Source organism: Mesoplodon densirostris, chromosome X, assembly GCF_025265405.1.
Source record: "Mesoplodon densirostris isolate mMesDen1 chromosome X, mMesDen1 primary haplotype, whole genome shotgun sequence".
Lineage (NCBI taxonomy): Eukaryota > Metazoa > Chordata > Mammalia > Artiodactyla > Ziphiidae > Mesoplodon > Mesoplodon densirostris.
The window spans coordinates 33,586,677-33,606,974 of NC_082681.1; the positions used below are offsets into that span (position 1 = coordinate 33,586,677).

The 20,298-nt window shown below is 39.5% G+C and overlaps 1 protein-coding gene across 1 annotated transcript in view; it reads right to left on the minus strand.

The window, feature by feature from the left end:
• IL13RA1 (interleukin 13 receptor subunit alpha 1) overlaps positions 1–20,298 on the minus strand; it is a 66,456-nt gene that overhangs the window by 13,660 nt on the left and 32,498 nt on the right. The window contains exons 5-10 of the mRNA XM_060087623.1: positions 18,136–18,323; positions 15,455–15,606; positions 9,225–9,272; positions 8,806–8,938; positions 3,539–3,635; positions 397–481 (exon numbers count right to left, since the gene is read on the minus strand). Coding sequence (XP_059943606.1) covers positions 397–481; positions 3,539–3,635; positions 8,806–8,938; positions 9,225–9,272; positions 15,455–15,606; positions 18,136–18,323 — 703 coding nt within the window. The remainder of the gene's footprint in view (positions 1–396; positions 482–3,538; positions 3,636–8,805; positions 8,939–9,224; positions 9,273–15,454; positions 15,607–18,135; positions 18,324–20,298) is intronic.

A 20,298-nucleotide genomic window follows, 5' to 3' on the forward strand; every position in this document is an offset into this window, starting at 1 on the left:
AATGAAATTCTGACACATGCTACAACATGGATGAACCTTGAAAATGTTATGCTAAGTGAAAGAAGCCAGCCACAAAAGTACAAATATTGTAGGATTCCATTTATATGAGGTACCCAGGTTAGGCAAATTCAGAGAGACAGAAAGCAGAACAGAGGTTACCAGGGGTTGAGGGGAATGGAGAGTTATTGCTTAATGGGTAGTTTCTGTTTGGGATGATGAAAAAGTTCTGGAAATAGTGAAGATGGTTGCACAACACTGTAAGTGTACTTAATGCCATTGAACTGTATACTTAAAACTGGTTAAAATGGTAAATTTTATGTTTTACCAAATTTTTTTTAAATCCCATAGCCTCCCCCCCAAGAAATCAATTTCAAACTTCACAGAGTCAGTGCTTACCAGGGTATCATCATTCTGGTCTCCAAACATTTCTTTAAAAATCTTGCCAGGATCAGGAATTGGAGGGAATATAATAATCTTGAGCCTTTAAGAAAACAGAGACATTTTTGATCAAACCTTCCATTCCATAGAAATGTCCCACTTAAATACAGCCATATTAAAAGAAGGCTTGGACAAAAGACATGGTACACAGGTCATCTTTAGTGATAATGTAGTTGTGAAAAAATTTCTAAAACAAGCTGAGAAATCGATCTCCTAAAAGTATCAAGTGTGGATAAAGCAGAGGGCCCATCAGTAGCAGACTACTTATACCCTTTCAATGAAAAAAATTTTTTCCAGCTTTACTGCGATATACTTGACAAACAAAAATTGTATAAATTTGAGGTGTACAAAGTGACATTTTAATATATGTGTACATTGTGAAATGATCATCACAATCAAGCTAATTAACACATCTATCACCTCACATAGTTATAATTGTGTGTGTGGCGCTGTGTGTGTTATCCTCTATCATTTAAATAATAATGGTGCTTTACTTATCACAGATCAGATGGGAGCTTGCTGTTTATAATTTTGAAAAAAATAATCTTCCGAGAACAGGGGGCATTCTCTTTAATTTTTCTTCCTTTTTCTTACTTGTCTCCTCTGTTTTTTTTAATTAAAAAAATTTTTTAATTGAAGTATAGTTGATTTACAATGTTGTGTTAATTACTTCTGTACAGCAAAGTGACTCAGTTATACATATATATACATTCTTTTTCACATTCTTTTCCATTATGGTTTATCACAGGATATTGAATATAGTTCCCTGTGCTACACAGTAAGACCTTGTTGTTTATCCATTCTATACATAATAGTTTGCATCTTGGGCTTCCCTGGTGGCGCAATGGTTGAGAATCCGCCTGCCGATGCAGGGGACATGGGTTCGTGCCCCGGTCCGGGAAGAACCCACATACCGTGGAAGCGGCTGGGCCCGTGAGCCATGGCCGCTGAGCCTGCGCTTCCGGAGCCTGTGCTCCGCACGGGAGAGGTCACAACAGTGAGAGAGGCCCACGTACAGCAAAAAAAAAAAAAAAAAAAAAAAAAAAAATAGTTTGCATCTTATAATCCTAAACTCCCACTCCATCCCTCCCCCACCTCCCTCCCCCTTGGCAACCACCCCAGTCTATTCTCTATGTCTGTGATTCTGTTTCTGTTTCATAGATATGTTCATTTGGGTCACGTTTTCGATTCCACTTATAAGTGATATCTTATGGTATTTGTCTTTCTCTCTCCGACTTACTTCACTTAGTATGATAATCTCTAGTTGCATCCATGTTGCTGCAAATGGCATTATTTCATTCTTTTTTATGGTTGAGTAGTATTCCGTCGTATATATGTACCACATCTTCTTTATCCATTCATCTGTCAATGGACATTTAGGTTGTTTCCATGTCTTGGCTATTGTGAATAGTGCTGCTATGAACGTAGGGGTGCACGTATATTTTAGAATGAAAGTTTTGTCTGGACTCTCTATTTTTGCATCTGACAGTAGTACCCTTTGGTGGACCTACCTCATCTCCTAGGTCTCTAAATGTTGATGTGTCCCAGCATTCTCTTTTGTCCTCTTTATCTCCCTCACTTTATTAGTGCTCTCTTCCAGTCTTAGGGATTTAAATCCATTTACATGCCAAGGACTCCCAAAATTCTATCTCCAGCCCAAACCTCTCCTTTAAACTCCAGATTCATGTATACAAGTACCTATTTAGCATCTCTACTTAGATATCTAATAGGTATCTCAAATTTCTCATGTTCAAAACTGAAGTCCTCACCTTTTCCCTAAAGCCAGCTCTCTTCCCAATCTTCTCCATCTTAGTAAATGGCTCTAGCATTCACTCAGTTGCTGAAGCCAAAAATCTAAGAGTTACCCTTGAATCCTCAATTTCCCTCGCACCTTCGAAGACAAGCAGCCATCAGCAAGCACTATTAATTCCACCTTCAAAATATATTCCACATCAGACTATCTTTTACTACCTCCTAACTAGTCTACCAGCCTCCACTCTTGTCCAAGTCAAGTCTTCACTCAGCAATACAATGATCTTTTACGACAGTAAATCCAATCACATCCCTCCACTGATTAAAACTCTCTCATGTTTCCCCATCATGCTTAGGATAACATTTCAATTCCTTGCCACAGCCTACATGATCTGGTCCTGCCAGCCTCTTCAGCCTCATCTCCTGTTGTTCTCCCCCCTTGCATGCGCTCCTCTAACAAGACACACGGAGTTCATTCCAGCCTCAGGACCTTTGCACTTGCTGTTCCTTTGGCCTAGAATACTCTTTCTTTGAATATCTGACTGGTTTGCTCCTTTAATTCTGTCCTCAAATGTCACTTTCTCAGAGAGGCCTTCCCTGGCATCCTATGTAAGATGAGCCTCATATCACTTCCTAGCCTTTCTCCCCAGCCCGACTCCACAACTTTACTACTCACTACGTGAAACCATAGATAGGGACTTTGTTCTGTTCATTGCCACAACCCCAGCAATAACAACAGTGCCTGGCACATAAATAGGCACTCAACAAACGTATGTTTAAAGAATACTGAAATAATGATAAAATGTTGATTCTAGAACCAGCTTAATAACCTTATTCCAACTTTAGGTATTTACCAAAAGAGCAAATAATAGCACCAGACTAGTCCTTATGATGAAATCGAGAAAGTAAAACATTCTCAAGGAATGAGTGCTGTAACTTAGAGACAACTTGAAGTTCTCTTTCCTGTAGCATTAAGTAGCAACCTGTTTTGCATTCACACTAGACAAGTCATTTAATTGGTAATGGTCTCCATTTCTAAAACTTATGAGCTACCAGCCAACTGTTGACAAATTAGGCATTTGAAAGAGTAGAGTGAACATAGGTCTTATCAACAATTCTAAAAATATACAAAGAGAGCACTGCCTGAGCAGAGCCCTGGGATCCAACACTTTTCTCACCAGAAAATGGGCACAATAATATTTCTTTGCCATGCCATACTACCAAAAAGCCAGGTAGAGCCAAAATGCTTCCAACACACTGGGGAAACATCAAACACACCCACAAAGAAGAATAACCATAGCAACCAGGGTAGCAGAAACTGTCAAGCCTTCCTGGGCAGCTGCCTTACCTTTTCAGGTACAGCAGAAGGACTATGATTGCAGCTGCAACAATGATCGGAATGATGAGTAACGTGGTTATGTAAAATGTTGGATTGGCCTTCTGACCTGGAAAATGAAAAACAAAGAGAAAGACATGAGAAATAAAACCCTTTTAGAAATAAACCAAGCAACAGTTGTATTAGACTAATGAGATTACAGATATTTCTGCCCTCTACACCAACATATTTCCCAAAACTCTTCAATTCTCTTATCTTTTGTTATCTTTTTTTACATCTTTATTGGAGCATAATTGCTTTACAATGGTGTGTTAGTTTCTGCTTTATAACAAAGTGAATCTTTTGTTATCTTAATAGTGAAAAACAAAGTCCTGCTCTGGTGCCTAAAATTCCATGGATGAAAAATCACCTTAAGGATTATCTGAAACCAGGATATCTTAACTGGTTTCAGACACTATTAACAAAGATGTTATATTTGTTAAATATGTCATCTCATTAACTGTGTCTATCTTTTCTTATTGGTTACTTAGCACTATTAGAAGACCTAAAATAATCCTAACAACAACTACCACTACTATTCTTAATTGAGGAACTACTGTATGTCTGATATCATACTAGGTAATTTTGCATGCTTATATCTATGCTAAAGAGATAGATAATATTATTTCCCACTTATACAGATGAGAAGTGTAAGGCTCAGAGAGGTTCAGTGGCTTGTCCAGAGGGTTTAGTAAGTGATGGAGTCAAGCCTCAAACCCAGCACCGTCCAATTCCAAAGACTTTCATTAACTGCCTTGCTACACCTTACACTTAGAATGGCATGTCTATTTATTGGGTTGGCCAAAAAGTTTGTTCAGGTTTTTCCATAACATCTTACAGAAAACCAAAACAAACTTTTTGGCCAACCCAATATATGCTCATCTTTTCCACCAGGGCATGAAAATCTGGAAATCATCTCAGGGCCTAACATTGTGTTAGGCAGCCTCTAAGATGACTCTAAATGATCCCTGCCTCCTGATATTCACACCCTTGTATAATTTTCTCCCCTTAAGGGTGGGGTGGACTAAATGGGTGAATAGCAACAGTGATGGGATGTCACTTCTGAGATAAGGTTATAAAGGGCTGCAGTTCTCATATTGGGTGTTTTCTCATATGCTCTTTCTTGTTTGGACTACGCACTGGGGGAAGCCAACTGCCATGTCATGAGGTAGCCCTGTGCAGAGATCCAAATGGTAAGGAACTGAGAGAGGCCTCTGTATTAGTTTCCTAGAGCTGCTGTAACAAATCACCACACACTGGTTGGCTTAAAACAGGAGAAATATATTCTCTCATAGCTCTGGAGACTAGAAATCCCAAATCAAGGTATCAGCAGGGACATGCTCCCTCTGAAGGCTCTAGAGTAGACTCTCTCCTTGCGTCTTCCTAGCTTCTGGTGGCTCCCAGGAATCCTTGGCGTTCCTTGGATTGTAGCTGCATCACTCCAATCTCTGCCTTCATCTTCACATGGCCTTCTTCTCTGTGTTTCTGTGTATCCTCTCTTCTTCTGATAAGGATACTAGTCATTGGATTTAGGGCCTGCTCTAAGCTGGTATGACCTCATCTTAACTTGATTACATCTGCAAAAACTCTATTTCCAAATAAGGTCACATTCACAGGTACCAGGAGTTGGAACTTGAACACATCTTTTTGGGGCACATGATGCAACCTGCTACAGCCTCCATCCAGCATCCAGAGTGGAAATGAGGCTTTCCAATGACCATATGAGTGATTTTGCAAGTGGATTCTCCAGCCCCAGTCAAGCCTTCAGATGAGACTGAAGTCCCATTCAACAGCTTGACTGGAACCTTATGAGAGAACTTGAGCCAGAGGTACCTAGCTAAGCTATGCCCAGATTTTTCAGCCATGGAAACTGTGAGATAGTAAATATGTGTTTTTTATTTTTTAATTTTTTATTATTTTTTTAAATTTTTTGGCTGCACTGCACAGCACGTGGGATCTTAGTTCCCCAACCAGGGATCGAACCCACGCTCCCTGCATTGGAAGCATGGAGTCTTAACCACTGTACTTCCAAGGAAGTCCCAAATATGTGTTTTTTGTTTGTTTCCTTTTTTAAATTAATTTTTATTGGAGTATGGTTGCTTTACAATGTTGTGTTTTCTTGTTTTTTGTTTGTTTTTTTTAATTAATTTTTATTGGAGTATAGTTGCTTTACAGTGTTGTGTCCAAATATGTGTTTTGTAAGCCACTAATTTTGGAGGTAATTTGTTATGCAATAATAGATAACTAATACAACCTTGCCTGGCACATAGCTTGTTCAGTCTTTCAATTAATAGGGAATTGACTACTTCAATAACCTGTCTCTGACTGTTAGATAGCTGTTAGAAAGTTCTTAAGTTGGTCCTGTTTTGGCCCATGGAGCCACAAAAAAGATAGCCTATTCCCTCTTCTACCTGACAATACCTCAAATATTAGAATTCAGCAATTATGACTCCCTAAGCTTACTTCGTTAACTGTTCTTCCCCAAATTTTGAGCTTCTTCAACGTGATTACCCTTTCAAGGAAAGATTCCAGTCTGCCAATGCACCTCTTACAATGTGGTGCCCAAGATGGAATACTGTATACTTTTGATGTGGCCAGGACACTGTGCCCCACCCTGCAGCATTCCCTTGTTCTGGATGCTGCACTATCACTGCTGCCTATGACTGCAATATGCCTTTGGGGGATATTTAAGGGACCGATGTTGAGTCACTTTGAGCTTACAGTCAAATAAAACCCTATCCCTCACCCCACAGCACACACATCCATAAGGGACATGTCTTTCCAATCCTGTACTTGACCCTGGCAGATAGCTTGCTCAGCCTCTCAATTAATAAATGAAACTGATTTTCTTCAAACCTAGATATGTGTTTATCTCTATAAAATGCCATCAAGGTCATTGCCCTACTCTTGATTCTGTTACCAGCACATAGGATAGTACTCTAGCACTGCACAATCTGCAGATTTAATCATGCCTGCCTTCTATATTTTTGTTCAGGTTGTTAACAAAGATACAGACAGGACAGAAGAGAGGATAACACCATTTGGACTGCAAATTTTCAAAGAGTTGCATATTGTAAATTAACCCTGAGTGATCTGACAACAATTAAACAGAAAATACATTTCAACTGTAAGTATCCTCTGGCTGACGTCAAGAATGAAGAACAGGTCCGGGCTATTGTGAATAGAGCTGCAATGAACATTTTGGTACATGTCTCTTTTTGAATTATGGTTTTCTCAGGGTATATGCCTAGTAGTGGGATTGCTAGGTCATATGGTAGTTCTATTTTTAGTTTTTTAAGGAACCTCCATACTGTTCTCCATAGTGGCTGTACCAATTCACATTCCCACCAGCAGTGCAAGAGTGTTCCCTTTTCTCCACACCCTCTCCAGCATTTATTGTTTCTAGATTTTTTGATGATGGCCATTCTGATTGGTGTGAGATGATATCTCATTGTAGTTTTGATTTGCATTTCTCTAATGATTAATGATGTTGAGCATTCTTTCATGTGTTTGTTGGCAGCCTGTATATCTTCTTTGGAGAAATGCCTATTTAAGTCTTCTGCCCATTTTTGGATTGGGTTGTTTGTTTTTTTGCTATTGAGCTGCATGAGCTGTTTATAAATTTTGGAGATTAATCCTTTGTCAGTTGCTTCATTTGCAAATATTTTCTCCCATTCTGAGGGTTGTCTTTTGGTCTTGTTTATGGTTTCCTTTGCTGTGCAAAAGCTTTGAAGTTTCATTAGGTCCCATTTGTTTATCTTTGTTTTAATTTCCATTTCTCTAGGAGGTGGGTCCAAAAGGATCTTGCTGTGATTTATGTCATAGAGTGTTCTACCTATGTTTTCCTCTAAGAGTTTGATAGTTTCTGGCCTTACATTTAGGTCTTTAATCCATTTTGAGCTTATTTTTGTGCATGGTGTTAGGGAATGATCTAATCTCAAACTTTTACATGTCCCTGTCCAGTTTTCCCAGCACCACTTATTGAAGAGGCTGTCCTTTCTCCACTGTACATTCCTGCCTCCTTTATCAAAGATAAGTTGGCCATATGTGCGTGGGTTTATCCCGGAGCTGGAAACAACCTAAGTGTCCATCATCGGATGAATGGATAAAGAAGATGTGGCACATATATACAATGGAATATTACTCAGCCATAAAAAGAAACAAAACTGAGCTATTTATAATGAGGTGGATAGACCTAGAGTCTGTCATACAGAGTGAAGTAAGTCAGAAAGAGAAAGACAAATACCATATGCTAACACATATATATGGAATTTAAAAAAAAATGTCATGAAGAACCTAGGGGTAAAATGGGAATAAAGACACAGACCTACTTGAGAATGGACTTGAGGATATGGGGAGGGGGAAGGGTAAGCTGTGACAAAGCGAAAGAGAGGCATGGACATATATACACTACCAAACGTAAGGTAGATAGATAGTGGGAAGCAGCCACATAGCACAGGGAGATCAGCTCGGTGCTTTGTGACCACCTGGAGGGGTGGGATGGGGAGGGTGGGAGGGAGGGAGATGCATGAGGGAAGGGATGTGGGAACAGATGTATATGTATGACTGATTCACTTTGTTATAAAGCAGAAACTAATAAAAAAATAAAATAAAATAAAATAAAATAAAAGTGGTTTCTCTACATAAGGGCCTAACAGTGTAAGATGCGGCAGTGTTTTGCAAATATTGGTATGGATTTGATACAGAGTATATGAATTACGGATAATATTCCAAATGATTTGAGGCTATACATTAAACTAGTTTAAAAATTAAAAAAAAAAAATGAATGAAGAACAGGGACTTCCCTGGTGGCGCAGTGGTTAAGAATCTGCCTGCCAATGCAGGGGACACGGGTTCGAGCCCTGGTCTGGGAAGATCCCACATGCTGCGGAGCAACTAAGCCTGTGCGCCACAACTACTGAGCCTGCACTCTAGAACCCGCGAGCCACAACTACTGAGCCCGTGTGCCACAACTACTGAAGCCTGCACACCTAGAGCCCGTGCTTTGCAACAAAAGAAGCCACCACAATGAGAAGCCCGCACACCACAACGAAGAGTAGCCCCCACTTGTCACAACTAGAGAAAGCCCGCATGCAGCAATGAAGACTCAACGCAGCCAAACATAAATACAATTTTTAAAAAAAGAATGAAGAACAGTCCTTTCCCACAATCAATTTTCTGCTTCAACTTAGTTTCCATGCATCAATGGTTTAACTTTTAATAAAATCCCATTCTCTTACCTATACTCATTGCTTGACTCCAATTACTCCAGAGTTTGTCATCCTCATAGCATAACTTATTTGTTTTGACTCTTATTCTGACTGTGTTCAAAGTATCAGGAAGAACACCCGGGACCATGAAACAAATTGTACCCTTAGATATAAAATAAAAGCACACAAGGAATATTACCAGCTTATTCTCTTTCTCTACTTCTGAGTCCTAAATATAATTATCTGCCAAATTTTGTATATGATTAAGACCTTGTATTGCAATACAAATTATCTGACTTTAACTCCTGAAAAAGAAAATTGGCAATAATCCACAGAACAAAGTAGTTTGTTTTTCTCAAAGCAGTTCAGATTTAGCATATGCTCACCCTGCCCCACCCCCAATTACTCTATGAGTTTAAGCCCAAATCGCTAAAATTGAATTTACTGACCTCTAGGTTTCCTTCAGATTCTGAATTCTGACATTTGGCCTCTTCAACCTTGAAAATATAAAAAATTAATACATTCAAAAAGTTTTAAAGACCACACTTTATATCATTTAACCGTTTTAACAAGTTTTCTTTTATGCCATTATCAGAGGACCAGGTGCAGTGAAAAAAAGGTAGGTTTTTAAAAATAAGTGGTCAATTACATATCCATATGTGGAAAAAAAAGAATCTTGACCCCTACCTCACACTATTTACAAAGTCAATTCCATATGGATTGCAGATCTAAATGTGAAAGTTAAAATAAATTAATAAATACATAAATACAGCAAGCTTTTAGATGAAAACATACAACAACCTCATGACCTTAAAGTAGGAAGATATCTTAAATAGGACCAAAAAATATTAACCATAAAGGAAAAATTTTTATAAAATAATCTATATTAAAATTAAAAGCTTCTGTTTACCAAAAGATATCCTATTAAGGAAATTCAAAGGTAATGCATAGAGTGAGAAAAGATATTTGTAGTTTCTGACAAAGGACTTCCATATATATATAAAATATATATTTATATATAATATACACACATACATATACCTCATAAATTAATAAGAAAAAGACAGACAACCCAATAGAAAAGTGGCAAAAGACTTGAACAGACATTTCACAAGAGGATATTCAAATTGCCAATAAACATAGGAAAAAGTGCTCAACTTCATTAGTTATCAGGAAAATGCATATTAAATCCACAAGATAACGATATACACACCTACTGGACAATACCAAGTGTTGGTGATGATGTAAAGCATCTAGCACTCTCAATTCCTGCTTTTAGTAGTGTAAATCGGCACAACCATTTGGGAAAACTTATTATCTACTAGAGACAATCATATGTAGCCCTATGGCCCATATATGCGCAACAGAAATGTACACACATGTGCACCAAGAAATAAGTGTGCAAATGTTCATAAAAACTCTATTCATAAAATTCCAAACTGGAAACTATTCAAATGTCTATCAGTGGGAGAATGGATAAATCAAATGTGGTATACTGACATGATGGAATGAATGCAGTGAGATGCATCTTCAACCACAGGCAACAATATCAGTGAATATCATAAATATAACATTGAACAAGAGAAGACAGACACACAAAAAAGTTCTATATAACTCGTTTATATAAAGTTTAAAAAGAGGCAACAAAATTAATCTATGGGATTAGAAGTCAGGATAATAATTGTTCTTTGGAAAAGTAGTGACCAAAAGGAGTCATGATTGAGCTTCTAGGGTACTGGTTATGTAAGTGAAAAATCATTTGTGAAAAATCATTGAGCTGTACATAATGACTTCTGCAATTTTTCTATAGTATACTATATATAATAAAAAGTTAAAAAAAAGAAACCTATTATGCTCCATTGTTGAGAGTATAATATACCAAAAATGACTGGGTTAGAGAAAAGAAAGTAAAATGCAATTTTCTCCTCTACACAATTTAAGTCACGTGCTGTCTGAAGTAAAGAGAATAACCAGTTCCTAAAATGTAAATATTTCCAAATCAACACAAGAAAATCTGTTGCTTAGTTAAATAGTCTACTTCTGGCCAACAGGTCCATGAAAAGATGTTCAACATCACTAATCATTAGCAAAATGCAAATCAAAACCACAATGAGATATTATCTCATACTTGTTAAGTGGCTATCATCAAAAAGATAAGAGATAACAAGTGCTGGAGAGGGTGTAGATAAAAGGAAACCCTTGTGCACTGTTGGTGGGAATGTAAACTGGTGCAGTGACTTTGGAAAACAGTATGGAGGTTCCTCAAAAAATTAAAAATAGAACTACCATACGACCTAGCAGCCCCAAGGAAATCCTGCCATTTGTGACAACATGGATGAAACTTGAGGGCATTATGCTAAGCGAAATAAGTCAGAGAGAGAAAGACAAATCCTGTATGATCTCACTTGTATGTAGAATCCAAAAAAGTCGAATTCACTGAACTGGAGAGTAGAATGGTAATTGCCAGAGGCTGGGGAGTGAGGAAAATGGGAAGATGTTGGTCAAGGGTGCAAATTTTCAGTTATATATTCTGGGGATCTAATGTACAGCATGATGATTACAGTTAATAATACTGTATTGTACAGAAACTAACACAACATTGTAAATCTACTATACTCCAATAAAAATTAATAAAAAATACTGTATTGTATACCTGAAGTTTGCTAAGAGAGATCTTAAGTGTTCTCATCACACACAAAAAAAAGGTAAGTTTGTGAGGTGATGAATGTGTTAACTTGTTTGTGATAATCATCTCACAATGTATATGTATATTAAATCATGTTGTATACCTTAAAAGAATCACATTGTACAACCTAAATATATACAATTTTTACTTGTAAATCATACCTCAATAAAGATAGAAAAAATAGTCTACTTCTATCAAAGAGATGTTTAAACATGGGACAAAGACCGGAACACACGCTATGATCTTTGGCATTCAAGGTCATTCACTAAATGGTTCCTACCAGCATTTGTGAAGAGTGAAAGGCCAACTGAATGATGAAGAGCCATCCTATCAATATTTCATATAGGGGCAGAGAAAAGGCCACTCGGGGGCTACTGTACACCAGTGCTGGCCATTCGGAATCAGAGGCCTGCTGGGGAATCACAAGTGCCAACTACCACTTGAGGGACCAGGTTGCAGGCTGATGTCCCCCCTCCCCTGGACCATCTCCCAGATATACATATTCCAAAGTCAGCAAATCATTGTGTAAATTGATAGTTCTGGGCTCTTGTTCAAATGTAAATCTCCTTGTGTAGTTTACCAACTGCTCAGATATTTCCATGAGAAAAGGAAAACAAGGACACAGATCACCAAGTAGATAGCTGGCAGGGATGGAGGTAGTCAAAGACAAGTCACTTCTTACTTTATGATTCTGTCATGAGCTACCTCTGACCCAGCACCATGTGATGGCACCAGTTCATGTTCCAGCCTACTTCCCCCTCTTAACTAGAACACCAGGCAAAAGAATTCCTCAAAGAAGTCTTGCAAAAAGAAACAAAAAGGGTCTAACCAGCAGAGCTCAAAATCAGCAAGCACACAAAAAGCTGATGACATTCTAGGGGAAGAAACAGCTGGTGAACATCTGCTAAGAGAGAGAACATTAAACTCAAGTGTATAAACAGAGTTAACTCCAAATCAACTATAGTTCTGGTTTTGATGGATAAATTTCACAGTATAGTGTGCTCTCTGTAAGGCCAACTGGCCCAAGGCAGGGGAACGCAATCAGATTCACAGGTTGCATCAGACTGAAACTCTCCGGACCACCCAGTTCCAGAAACTGACCTGGGGACCTTCCACCCGGCCCAGCTTTCCCACCTTTCGAGGGGCAGGACTAGCGGTCCCAAGACTGATGTAACCAGCACCAGATAGTGCCACGATACCCAAAGAGACAACTAAATAAGGAATACCCTGCGCTCTCCCAGATTCACCACACCCCTTTCCCTTCTTCCCCTATAAAATCTTGCCCAACCCTCTCCCGGGTGTGACTTCTCTGGCCCCTTTCTCTCGGACCAGTGAACCTCTCCCAGGAGCGCCCCCTAATAAAGCTCACTTGAAGCTTTCCTCTGCTTCGCGATGCCATTTGTTAAGATCCGACCTTACACTCTCTTCAGTTCAGAAATTTGCAAAAAAAAAAGAAGAAGGTAACTCAATTCAACAAGAATTTATCAAGTGGTGACTATGCACATGGTCTTATACCAAGTGTTCTTGGTCAAAGCTTAATACATGGAGACCAACCTCTGAAGTCATACTTATAAGCTATGTGGCCTGTAGCAAGTTACTTGACCTCTCTGAGCCTTAGCTGCTCAATAAAATGTAGGTTAAAAGAGAACCTATTTCATCAATCGTTATGAGCTACTGTATAAGAAGTACATAGAAGAGTATATTTGTAATACATCATAAACAATAAGTGATGGCTGTTACTATTAACAGGAAGTATTGAGGTGTTCCCGGGGGTCAGACTTTTACAGAAATCTTGACTCTATCATTTATAAGAAATGTGACCTTACGAGTAACCTCTGAGACTGAGTTTTCTCATCTGTAAAATGGGGACAAAACAACAGGACCTTGGGACTTCCCTGGTGGTGCAGTGGTTAAGAATCCGCCTGCCAATGCAGGGGACACGGGTTCGAGGCCTGGTCTGGGAAGACCCCACATGCCGCAGAGCAACTAAGCCCGTGTGCCACAACTACTGAGCATGTGCTCTAGAACCCACAAGCCACAACTACTGAGCCCGCGTGCCACAACTACTGAAACCCGCGCGCCTAGAGCCTGTGCTCTGCAACAAGAGAAGCCACCACAATGAGAAGCCCATGCACCGCAATGAAGAGTAGCCCCCGCTCACTTTTGAGGAACCTCCATACTGTTTTCCAGCTAGGGAAACCCCGTGCACAGCAACGAAGACCCAACACAGCCAAAAATAAATAAGTAAATAAATAAATTTATTAAAAAAAACAGGACCTAGATCCTTGGAGTTATTGTGAGGACCAAATGAGACAATTCAAATAAAGTGCTTATTAAAATAGCTAATACATAGTAATTGCTTAATATGTTAGCTGGTATTAGTAGCAGGAATGGCACAAAGTAAACACCACCAGCTCCTCCCTACAGGAGCTTATATTTTTTGGTAGAGATCATGGGTAACTACCAGGACATAATTCAGTACCAAGGGAGTAATGCAAGCAGCACGTGTCTCAGGATTTCAGACAGAAGAGAACAGTAAAGGCTGGAATAGTCAAGCATATTTGGCTTTCTGATAACTCACTTGGTTGTAAATTCAAGCCTCACCCCCTCCCCACTTGGAAGCCCTTTGCCTTTTCCTTTGTGGCATTATCTGGGGACTCTGGTTTCTGGTACGAATAATGATTATTCTATTTCAGCAAATGCCTTCATTTGCAAATGTCCAGAAGAGGTCTGCTCAGCTGTGGACCTGGTCACTTCCTCTTGGAGTTACAGCCTGTTAATACCAGCTTATTTTAGTAAATAAAATAATTTAGTTTTTGAAACTCCCATGATGAACTAAAGCAAGTGGACCAAGGAATCTGCCCACATGTGAGATTCAGGACTCCTTTAAAAACCAATATAATACACTTGGTTTCTAACCTCTAAAACTCAAATGCACACAGGGCCCAGGCAGGTGGCACACAAATGAGTGGGGCAGTCCACATGCTCCTAAGGCGCCACCTTATGGCAACTATACTGTCAGGTACCACAGTTTTAAATCTGGGTAAAAAATTCAAATTTAATGTACAAGCAAACAAAACCCCACTTTGTTTGTGGTCCAAACAAAAATGTTTGAGGCCCGAGTTCATGTCCTCTGCTGTAAAGCGTAACAATGCGACTGAGGCCCTGAGGTTATGCCACATCCTGTTATGCCCAGTGCCCCACAGTGACCTCTAATTAGCATGTTTTGTATTAGAGTACAAATAGTGTAAATGTACATAATCCAAAAAATACTGACTACTCAGTACTGACTACTTTAGTTGCCACAAACTCCAAGAAAACTGAATGGCTGTACTGGAGCCTCCAAGTATCTACATAATCTGACCCCAGCCTCATGCTCAGACATCTCTTCCTACTGTATTTTGGTCACACCAGTCTCCTTTTTCTCACACATGCCAAGTTCATTCCTGCCTCAGAGCCTTTGTACATGCTGTCCCCTCCGCCCCCAGATCACCAAATGGCTAGCTCCTGTGCATCGTTCTGGTCTTCTCTCAAGTGTCATCACTTCGGATGACTACCCTACCTAATATTCCCTCAGGACTTCCCATCACCGCCATTTAATTTTCTGCATAACATTCATTCTTTAAAATTAGTTTGCTCATTTACACACTTGTTTTCTAGTAGGTAAGCTTCGTGGGAAAAAAATTCTTTTTGTCAGGTGTCATGTGCACATGAAATAGTGCCTGGCACATGGTAGGCACATAATAAAAAATTTTTGAACAAATGAATTAATGAATGGCTGGAACCTTGCAGCCAATGCTACCATAAACTGTCAAACCTTTCACCATACTCTATTTCAGAGAACTTTCATCATCATCATCATCATCATCACCATCATCATCAGATGACAAATCTAAGAGCTACATTTCACTGATATTTCAATTTATTACACTGTAAGAAATTCAAGTGAAAGAAAAATTCCAAATAACAACAACTATCAAAACAAAAACTTACGTAGAAAATATCATGTGTCTCAGCTTGGCTGTTATTGACTTCTACTTCATAAGATAAGCATCTGCTATAAAATTTCTGTGGATTCTTCCATTGCACGTATAAGTCACCATTTCGGAAGGAGAGATTTTTAATATGTGGAGGATCAGGTTTCACTGATAGAAATAGAAGAATACAAATTAGCTTCCAGAGTTTATTTTGATGAGATACACATATGGGTAGAGACAATGAAGGTCACAGAGTAAATCAAAATAGGGCTGATGCTTTTAATGGCCTTACATGATCAGACACACAGTTCTAGAATTTCTGATTAGCCACGATTAATATAGGGAGCTTATTTTAAACTGCCTAGTAAATGTATCTAAGGAGCATCATCGGGGTGTCTGCCAGATGACACGAACTCTGATCTGCATCTGGTTAGGACATGGCTGGGGTATAATCAGGACATCTAGCTGCAACAAGGAGGGTAAAGAAAAGAAGTGCTTAGGTCCAGATATGCCTCTATGTGATGGGTACCGAGGAGCATCAGGTACAAGCGGTTTCCCCAGGCGACACTCACTTATGCCAATCAAAGACCACAATTAAAACATTAGCATAGTTTTCCGTGGGACAACTAAGCCTGTGCGCTGCAACTACAAAGCCCACGCGCTCTGGAGCCTGAGTGTCACAGCAAATGAGCCCGCGTGCCGCAACTAAGACCCAATGCAGCCAATAAATAAATAAATATTAAAAATAAAAAAACAGCATAATTTTGTCACATGCTACAACATGGATGAAACTTGAGGACATTATGCTAAATGAAATAAGTCCATCACAAGAGGACCAACACTGTATCATTCCAGTCATTTGAGGTACCTAAAGTAGTCAGTCATAGAAACAGAAAGTAGGAAGGTGATTACCAGGGGCTGGGGTCAGGAGGAGGGGGACAGAGGGGAGGGGAAATTAGTGTTTCATGGGCATGGAGTTTCAGTATTACAAGATGAGAAAGTTCTAGAGATCTGTTGCACAACAATGAGAATATACTTAACACTACTGAACTGTACACTTGAAAATGGTTAAGATGGTATATTTAATGTTATATAATTATAACCACAATTTAAAAGAAAGTAAAAAACAAAAAATTAGCCTAGTCAATTCAGTTTTTCAGGAGTCAACTATGCTTAAGACCGAGCAACAAAAGAGAATGGATAATTAACAGAAAACAACTTGACAATGTCATCTTCTAGCTGAGAAGGATCTCCCGTTATTTTTTTAATTAATTAATTAATTAATTTTTGGCTGCCTTGGGTCTTCATTGCTGCATGTGGGCTTTCTCTAGTTGTGGCGAGTGGGGGCTACTCTTCGTTGCGGTACGCGGGCTTCTCATTGCGGTGGCTTCTCTTGTTGCAGAGCATGGGCTCTAGGAGCACGGGCTTCAGTAGTTGTGACACGTGGGCTCAGTAGTTGTGACTCGTGGGCTCTAGAGCGCAGTCTCGGTAGTTGTGGCGCACGGGCTTAGTTGCCCCGTGGCATGTGGGATCTTCCCAGACCAGGGCTCGAACCCGTGTCCCCTGCATTGGCAGGCGGATTCTTAACCACTGCACCACCAGGGAAGCCCAGGATCTCCCTTTATATCACCAGTAATCTCTAGGAAGAAGAGCAGCAAAATGAGCTTAAAAGGTCCAACAAGGACAATCTGCCAAGCCGGGGGGCAGCGGGGGGTGGGCAGAGAAGGGCTTTGCTTCAGATGATCCTACTTGGCAAGTTTCCGCACACCCCCCGCACCCCAACCCCTGCCCCGGCCTACAAATTAGCTGCCCTGCGTGCACTACTAGAATTCATTTCCATGGCTGTCTGAAGCAGCGGTAAACAGTGTTCTACTCAGACTTGGAAACCTCTGTCAATTCATGATTATTTGCCTATAAATTTTCTGTGTACCACTTAGCCAGAATCTGAGCTCTCTGTTGGGATATCACAACAAATAAATAAACATGATGCTTATACTACTCTGCTATAGAGACTTACAAAATGCTTTTATACAGTTCACATCATTTGGACCTTACAACAATCCTTTGAGGTCAAGAGGAACTGTGTACCCCCTTTTACAGATGAGGAAGCACTTAGAGTATATATGCCTTGCCCAAAGTGAAGAAGCTAGGACCTTAAGCAGGTCTCTTAAGTTTTTAAGTTGAGGACTCTTTCTAGTGGGCTGAAACTCAGCTGCACTGGTTGTTCTGATTGATCAGTGCCTGGGTCACCCAGAATGTTAGACAGTTTGAATATCACCCCTGATCACTCCACCTCCAGTCTAAGCTTTTTTTTAACTAAGAGGCAGATTATCCAGGAACCATATTAAGTCACATTTATTCTGCAGCATCATCCTCTGGAGTGTAAGTAAAAGAGAACAGATCTTGAGTCACAGAGCCCAGGTTCTAATCTCGGTTCTGCAACTGACTACTTGCTCTAAGGCTCAGTGTACTCATAAGTAAACAAGGATAAAGCATGTGGCATGTGTGCTGAATAAATATGAGAATTTCCAAGCTTGCTTCTTTAAAAAGGGGCAAAGAAATATATACATAAATATAGTCCCTTTTTTTCTGAGAAGATCTTCAAACCAAAAATCATCATTTTTAATTATTTCTATTGATGTTCAAAAAAAAATAACACTTTTATCCACACTGTCTTAGAGGACTTCTAAAACGTACCATGAGAAGTTAAAGGCACTATATTAAAGGATGGTCTGATTTTTCCCGCATTGTCCTTGACCATTACTTGGACACTGTGTTGTTCAAAACTGGAATCCTTCACCTTAGTCAGAGCAAAGGAACAACCAATGTGTTGATCTTCTCTATAGATGTCTTCACACTGAAGAATTTTTCCTAGGCTGCTGTGCCTGCAAGATAAAATAAGACAACCTCCTGCATTATTTTTAACCAGATATTCAAGAAACAAAGGTAGAAGTTTATTTGTTTGGTTGTTTTTAAATGACTGAAGATGTCCATGAAAAGCCATATTTGCAAACTGGCAGGGTAGCATTTTCTAAAGCCCTGTGTTATAATGTGGCTCCATGTCATACTCTAGGAAGAAGTGAATGATCCTTTTTCATGAATATTGGTACTTTCAATAGTTATAGAAACTAGAAGAGTCCTGACTCTTTTTCCTCTTCTGTATGGGAGATAGCATGAGGACAGGATGAGAAATGTTATGCTTCCTGAAAATGCCTCATCTGTTCAATTCCATGGTTCTCCTCTGGTCCCTCTGCCAGTTCCTTCCTTGTTTTCTTGGCTTGCTCCTCTCCTTTATCCTATTCTCAGAGGATTCATATCCGGTCCTCAGCCCGCTGCATATCCCTGTCTATTTCTTACTGCCTCATCCATTCACCCATTTATCACTTCCACCCCTTGACTAGAATTTCTGCACTGAGGATTCCTAATCCTGACCTCTTGCCTTGGAGCTAGTCCCAGATTTCTAACTGCTCCAACCTCAAATTCAACAGCCAAAACAGATGCCCCCTCTTCCCTGCCAAACTGCCTTTTCTTCTAACCATCCCAGTTTCCATCAGTCAGAGCTCAGTTTCTCTGGGCTCCTCAATTAGAGCCTTTGAAATCACCTCTCTTCACTTTCCCTATATTCTATCACCAAATTTTGTTACTTCTTCCTTTGCAAAGCTTCTGGGATTCTCTCCTATGATATTCCCCTCACCCTGTTTCATGTCCTGATCACTTGAGGCTTCATGGCTTCTCCAGACTGACCTCTCTGACTTTATTAGTGTCCTCCAACCAGTTCCAGATCAATGTTCCAGAACACAATAGCTTTCTAAGTGTCTTACTCTACTGTGTGGCTCTAGATGCTGGTATCTTCTTTCCCATTTCAAAAAACCTCTACATATACCTTTCCCCAATGATCATCTAGCACAGCGCAGGCAGACAATGTGCTCATTACACTTTTTTGTCTAGACTATCAAAGGACTCTGATTTATAGTAATTGGCAGAAGACACAGAGTCAAGCCTTACATTATCAGTCACAAGGGGAGTTGTGCCAAGGTTCTGCAGAAAAGGAAGACAATTTAGAAAATGAACTAAGAGTAAAGAGTCCCAAACCCTTCACCTGTTTACTTCAGAATCATCTGTGCTCATTTTAAAAATTCAGATTCCTCAAACCTTCTCCCAGAGAACCCTACTTAGAAGGTTTTGTCCAGGGCCTAGGAATAAGCATTTTGACAGCAATTCTCCAGGGGATTGTGCTGCAAAATCCAGTCTTATAAAACTCAGATCTTTCCCATAAATACAGTCAATTGATCTTTGACAAAAGAGCAAAGGCAAGACAATGGAACAAAGACAGTCTCTTCAACAAATGGTGCTGGAACAACTGGACATCCACATGCAAAAAAAAATGAATCTAATCACAGACCTTACACTGTTCACAAAACTAAACTTAAACTCACAATGGATCACAGACCTAAATGTAAAGTGCAAAACTATAAATCTCCTAGGAGATAACACAGGAGAAAAGCTAGACAACCTTGGGTATGACGATGACTTTTTAGATATAACATCAAAGGCATGATCTTTAAAAAAATAATTGATAAGCTGAATTCCATTAAAATTAAAAACTTCTGCAAAAGATAATAACAAGAGAATAAGAAAACAAGCCACATACTGCGAGAAGATATTTGCAAAAGACACATCTGATAAAGGACTGTTATCCAAAATATACAAAGAACTCTTAAAACTCAACAATAAAACAAACAACCCAACTAAAAAATGGGCCAAAGGTCTTCACAGACACTCCACCAAAGAAGATATATGGATGGCAAATAAGCATATGAAAAGAGGTTCCACATCATATGTTATCAGAGAAATGCAAAT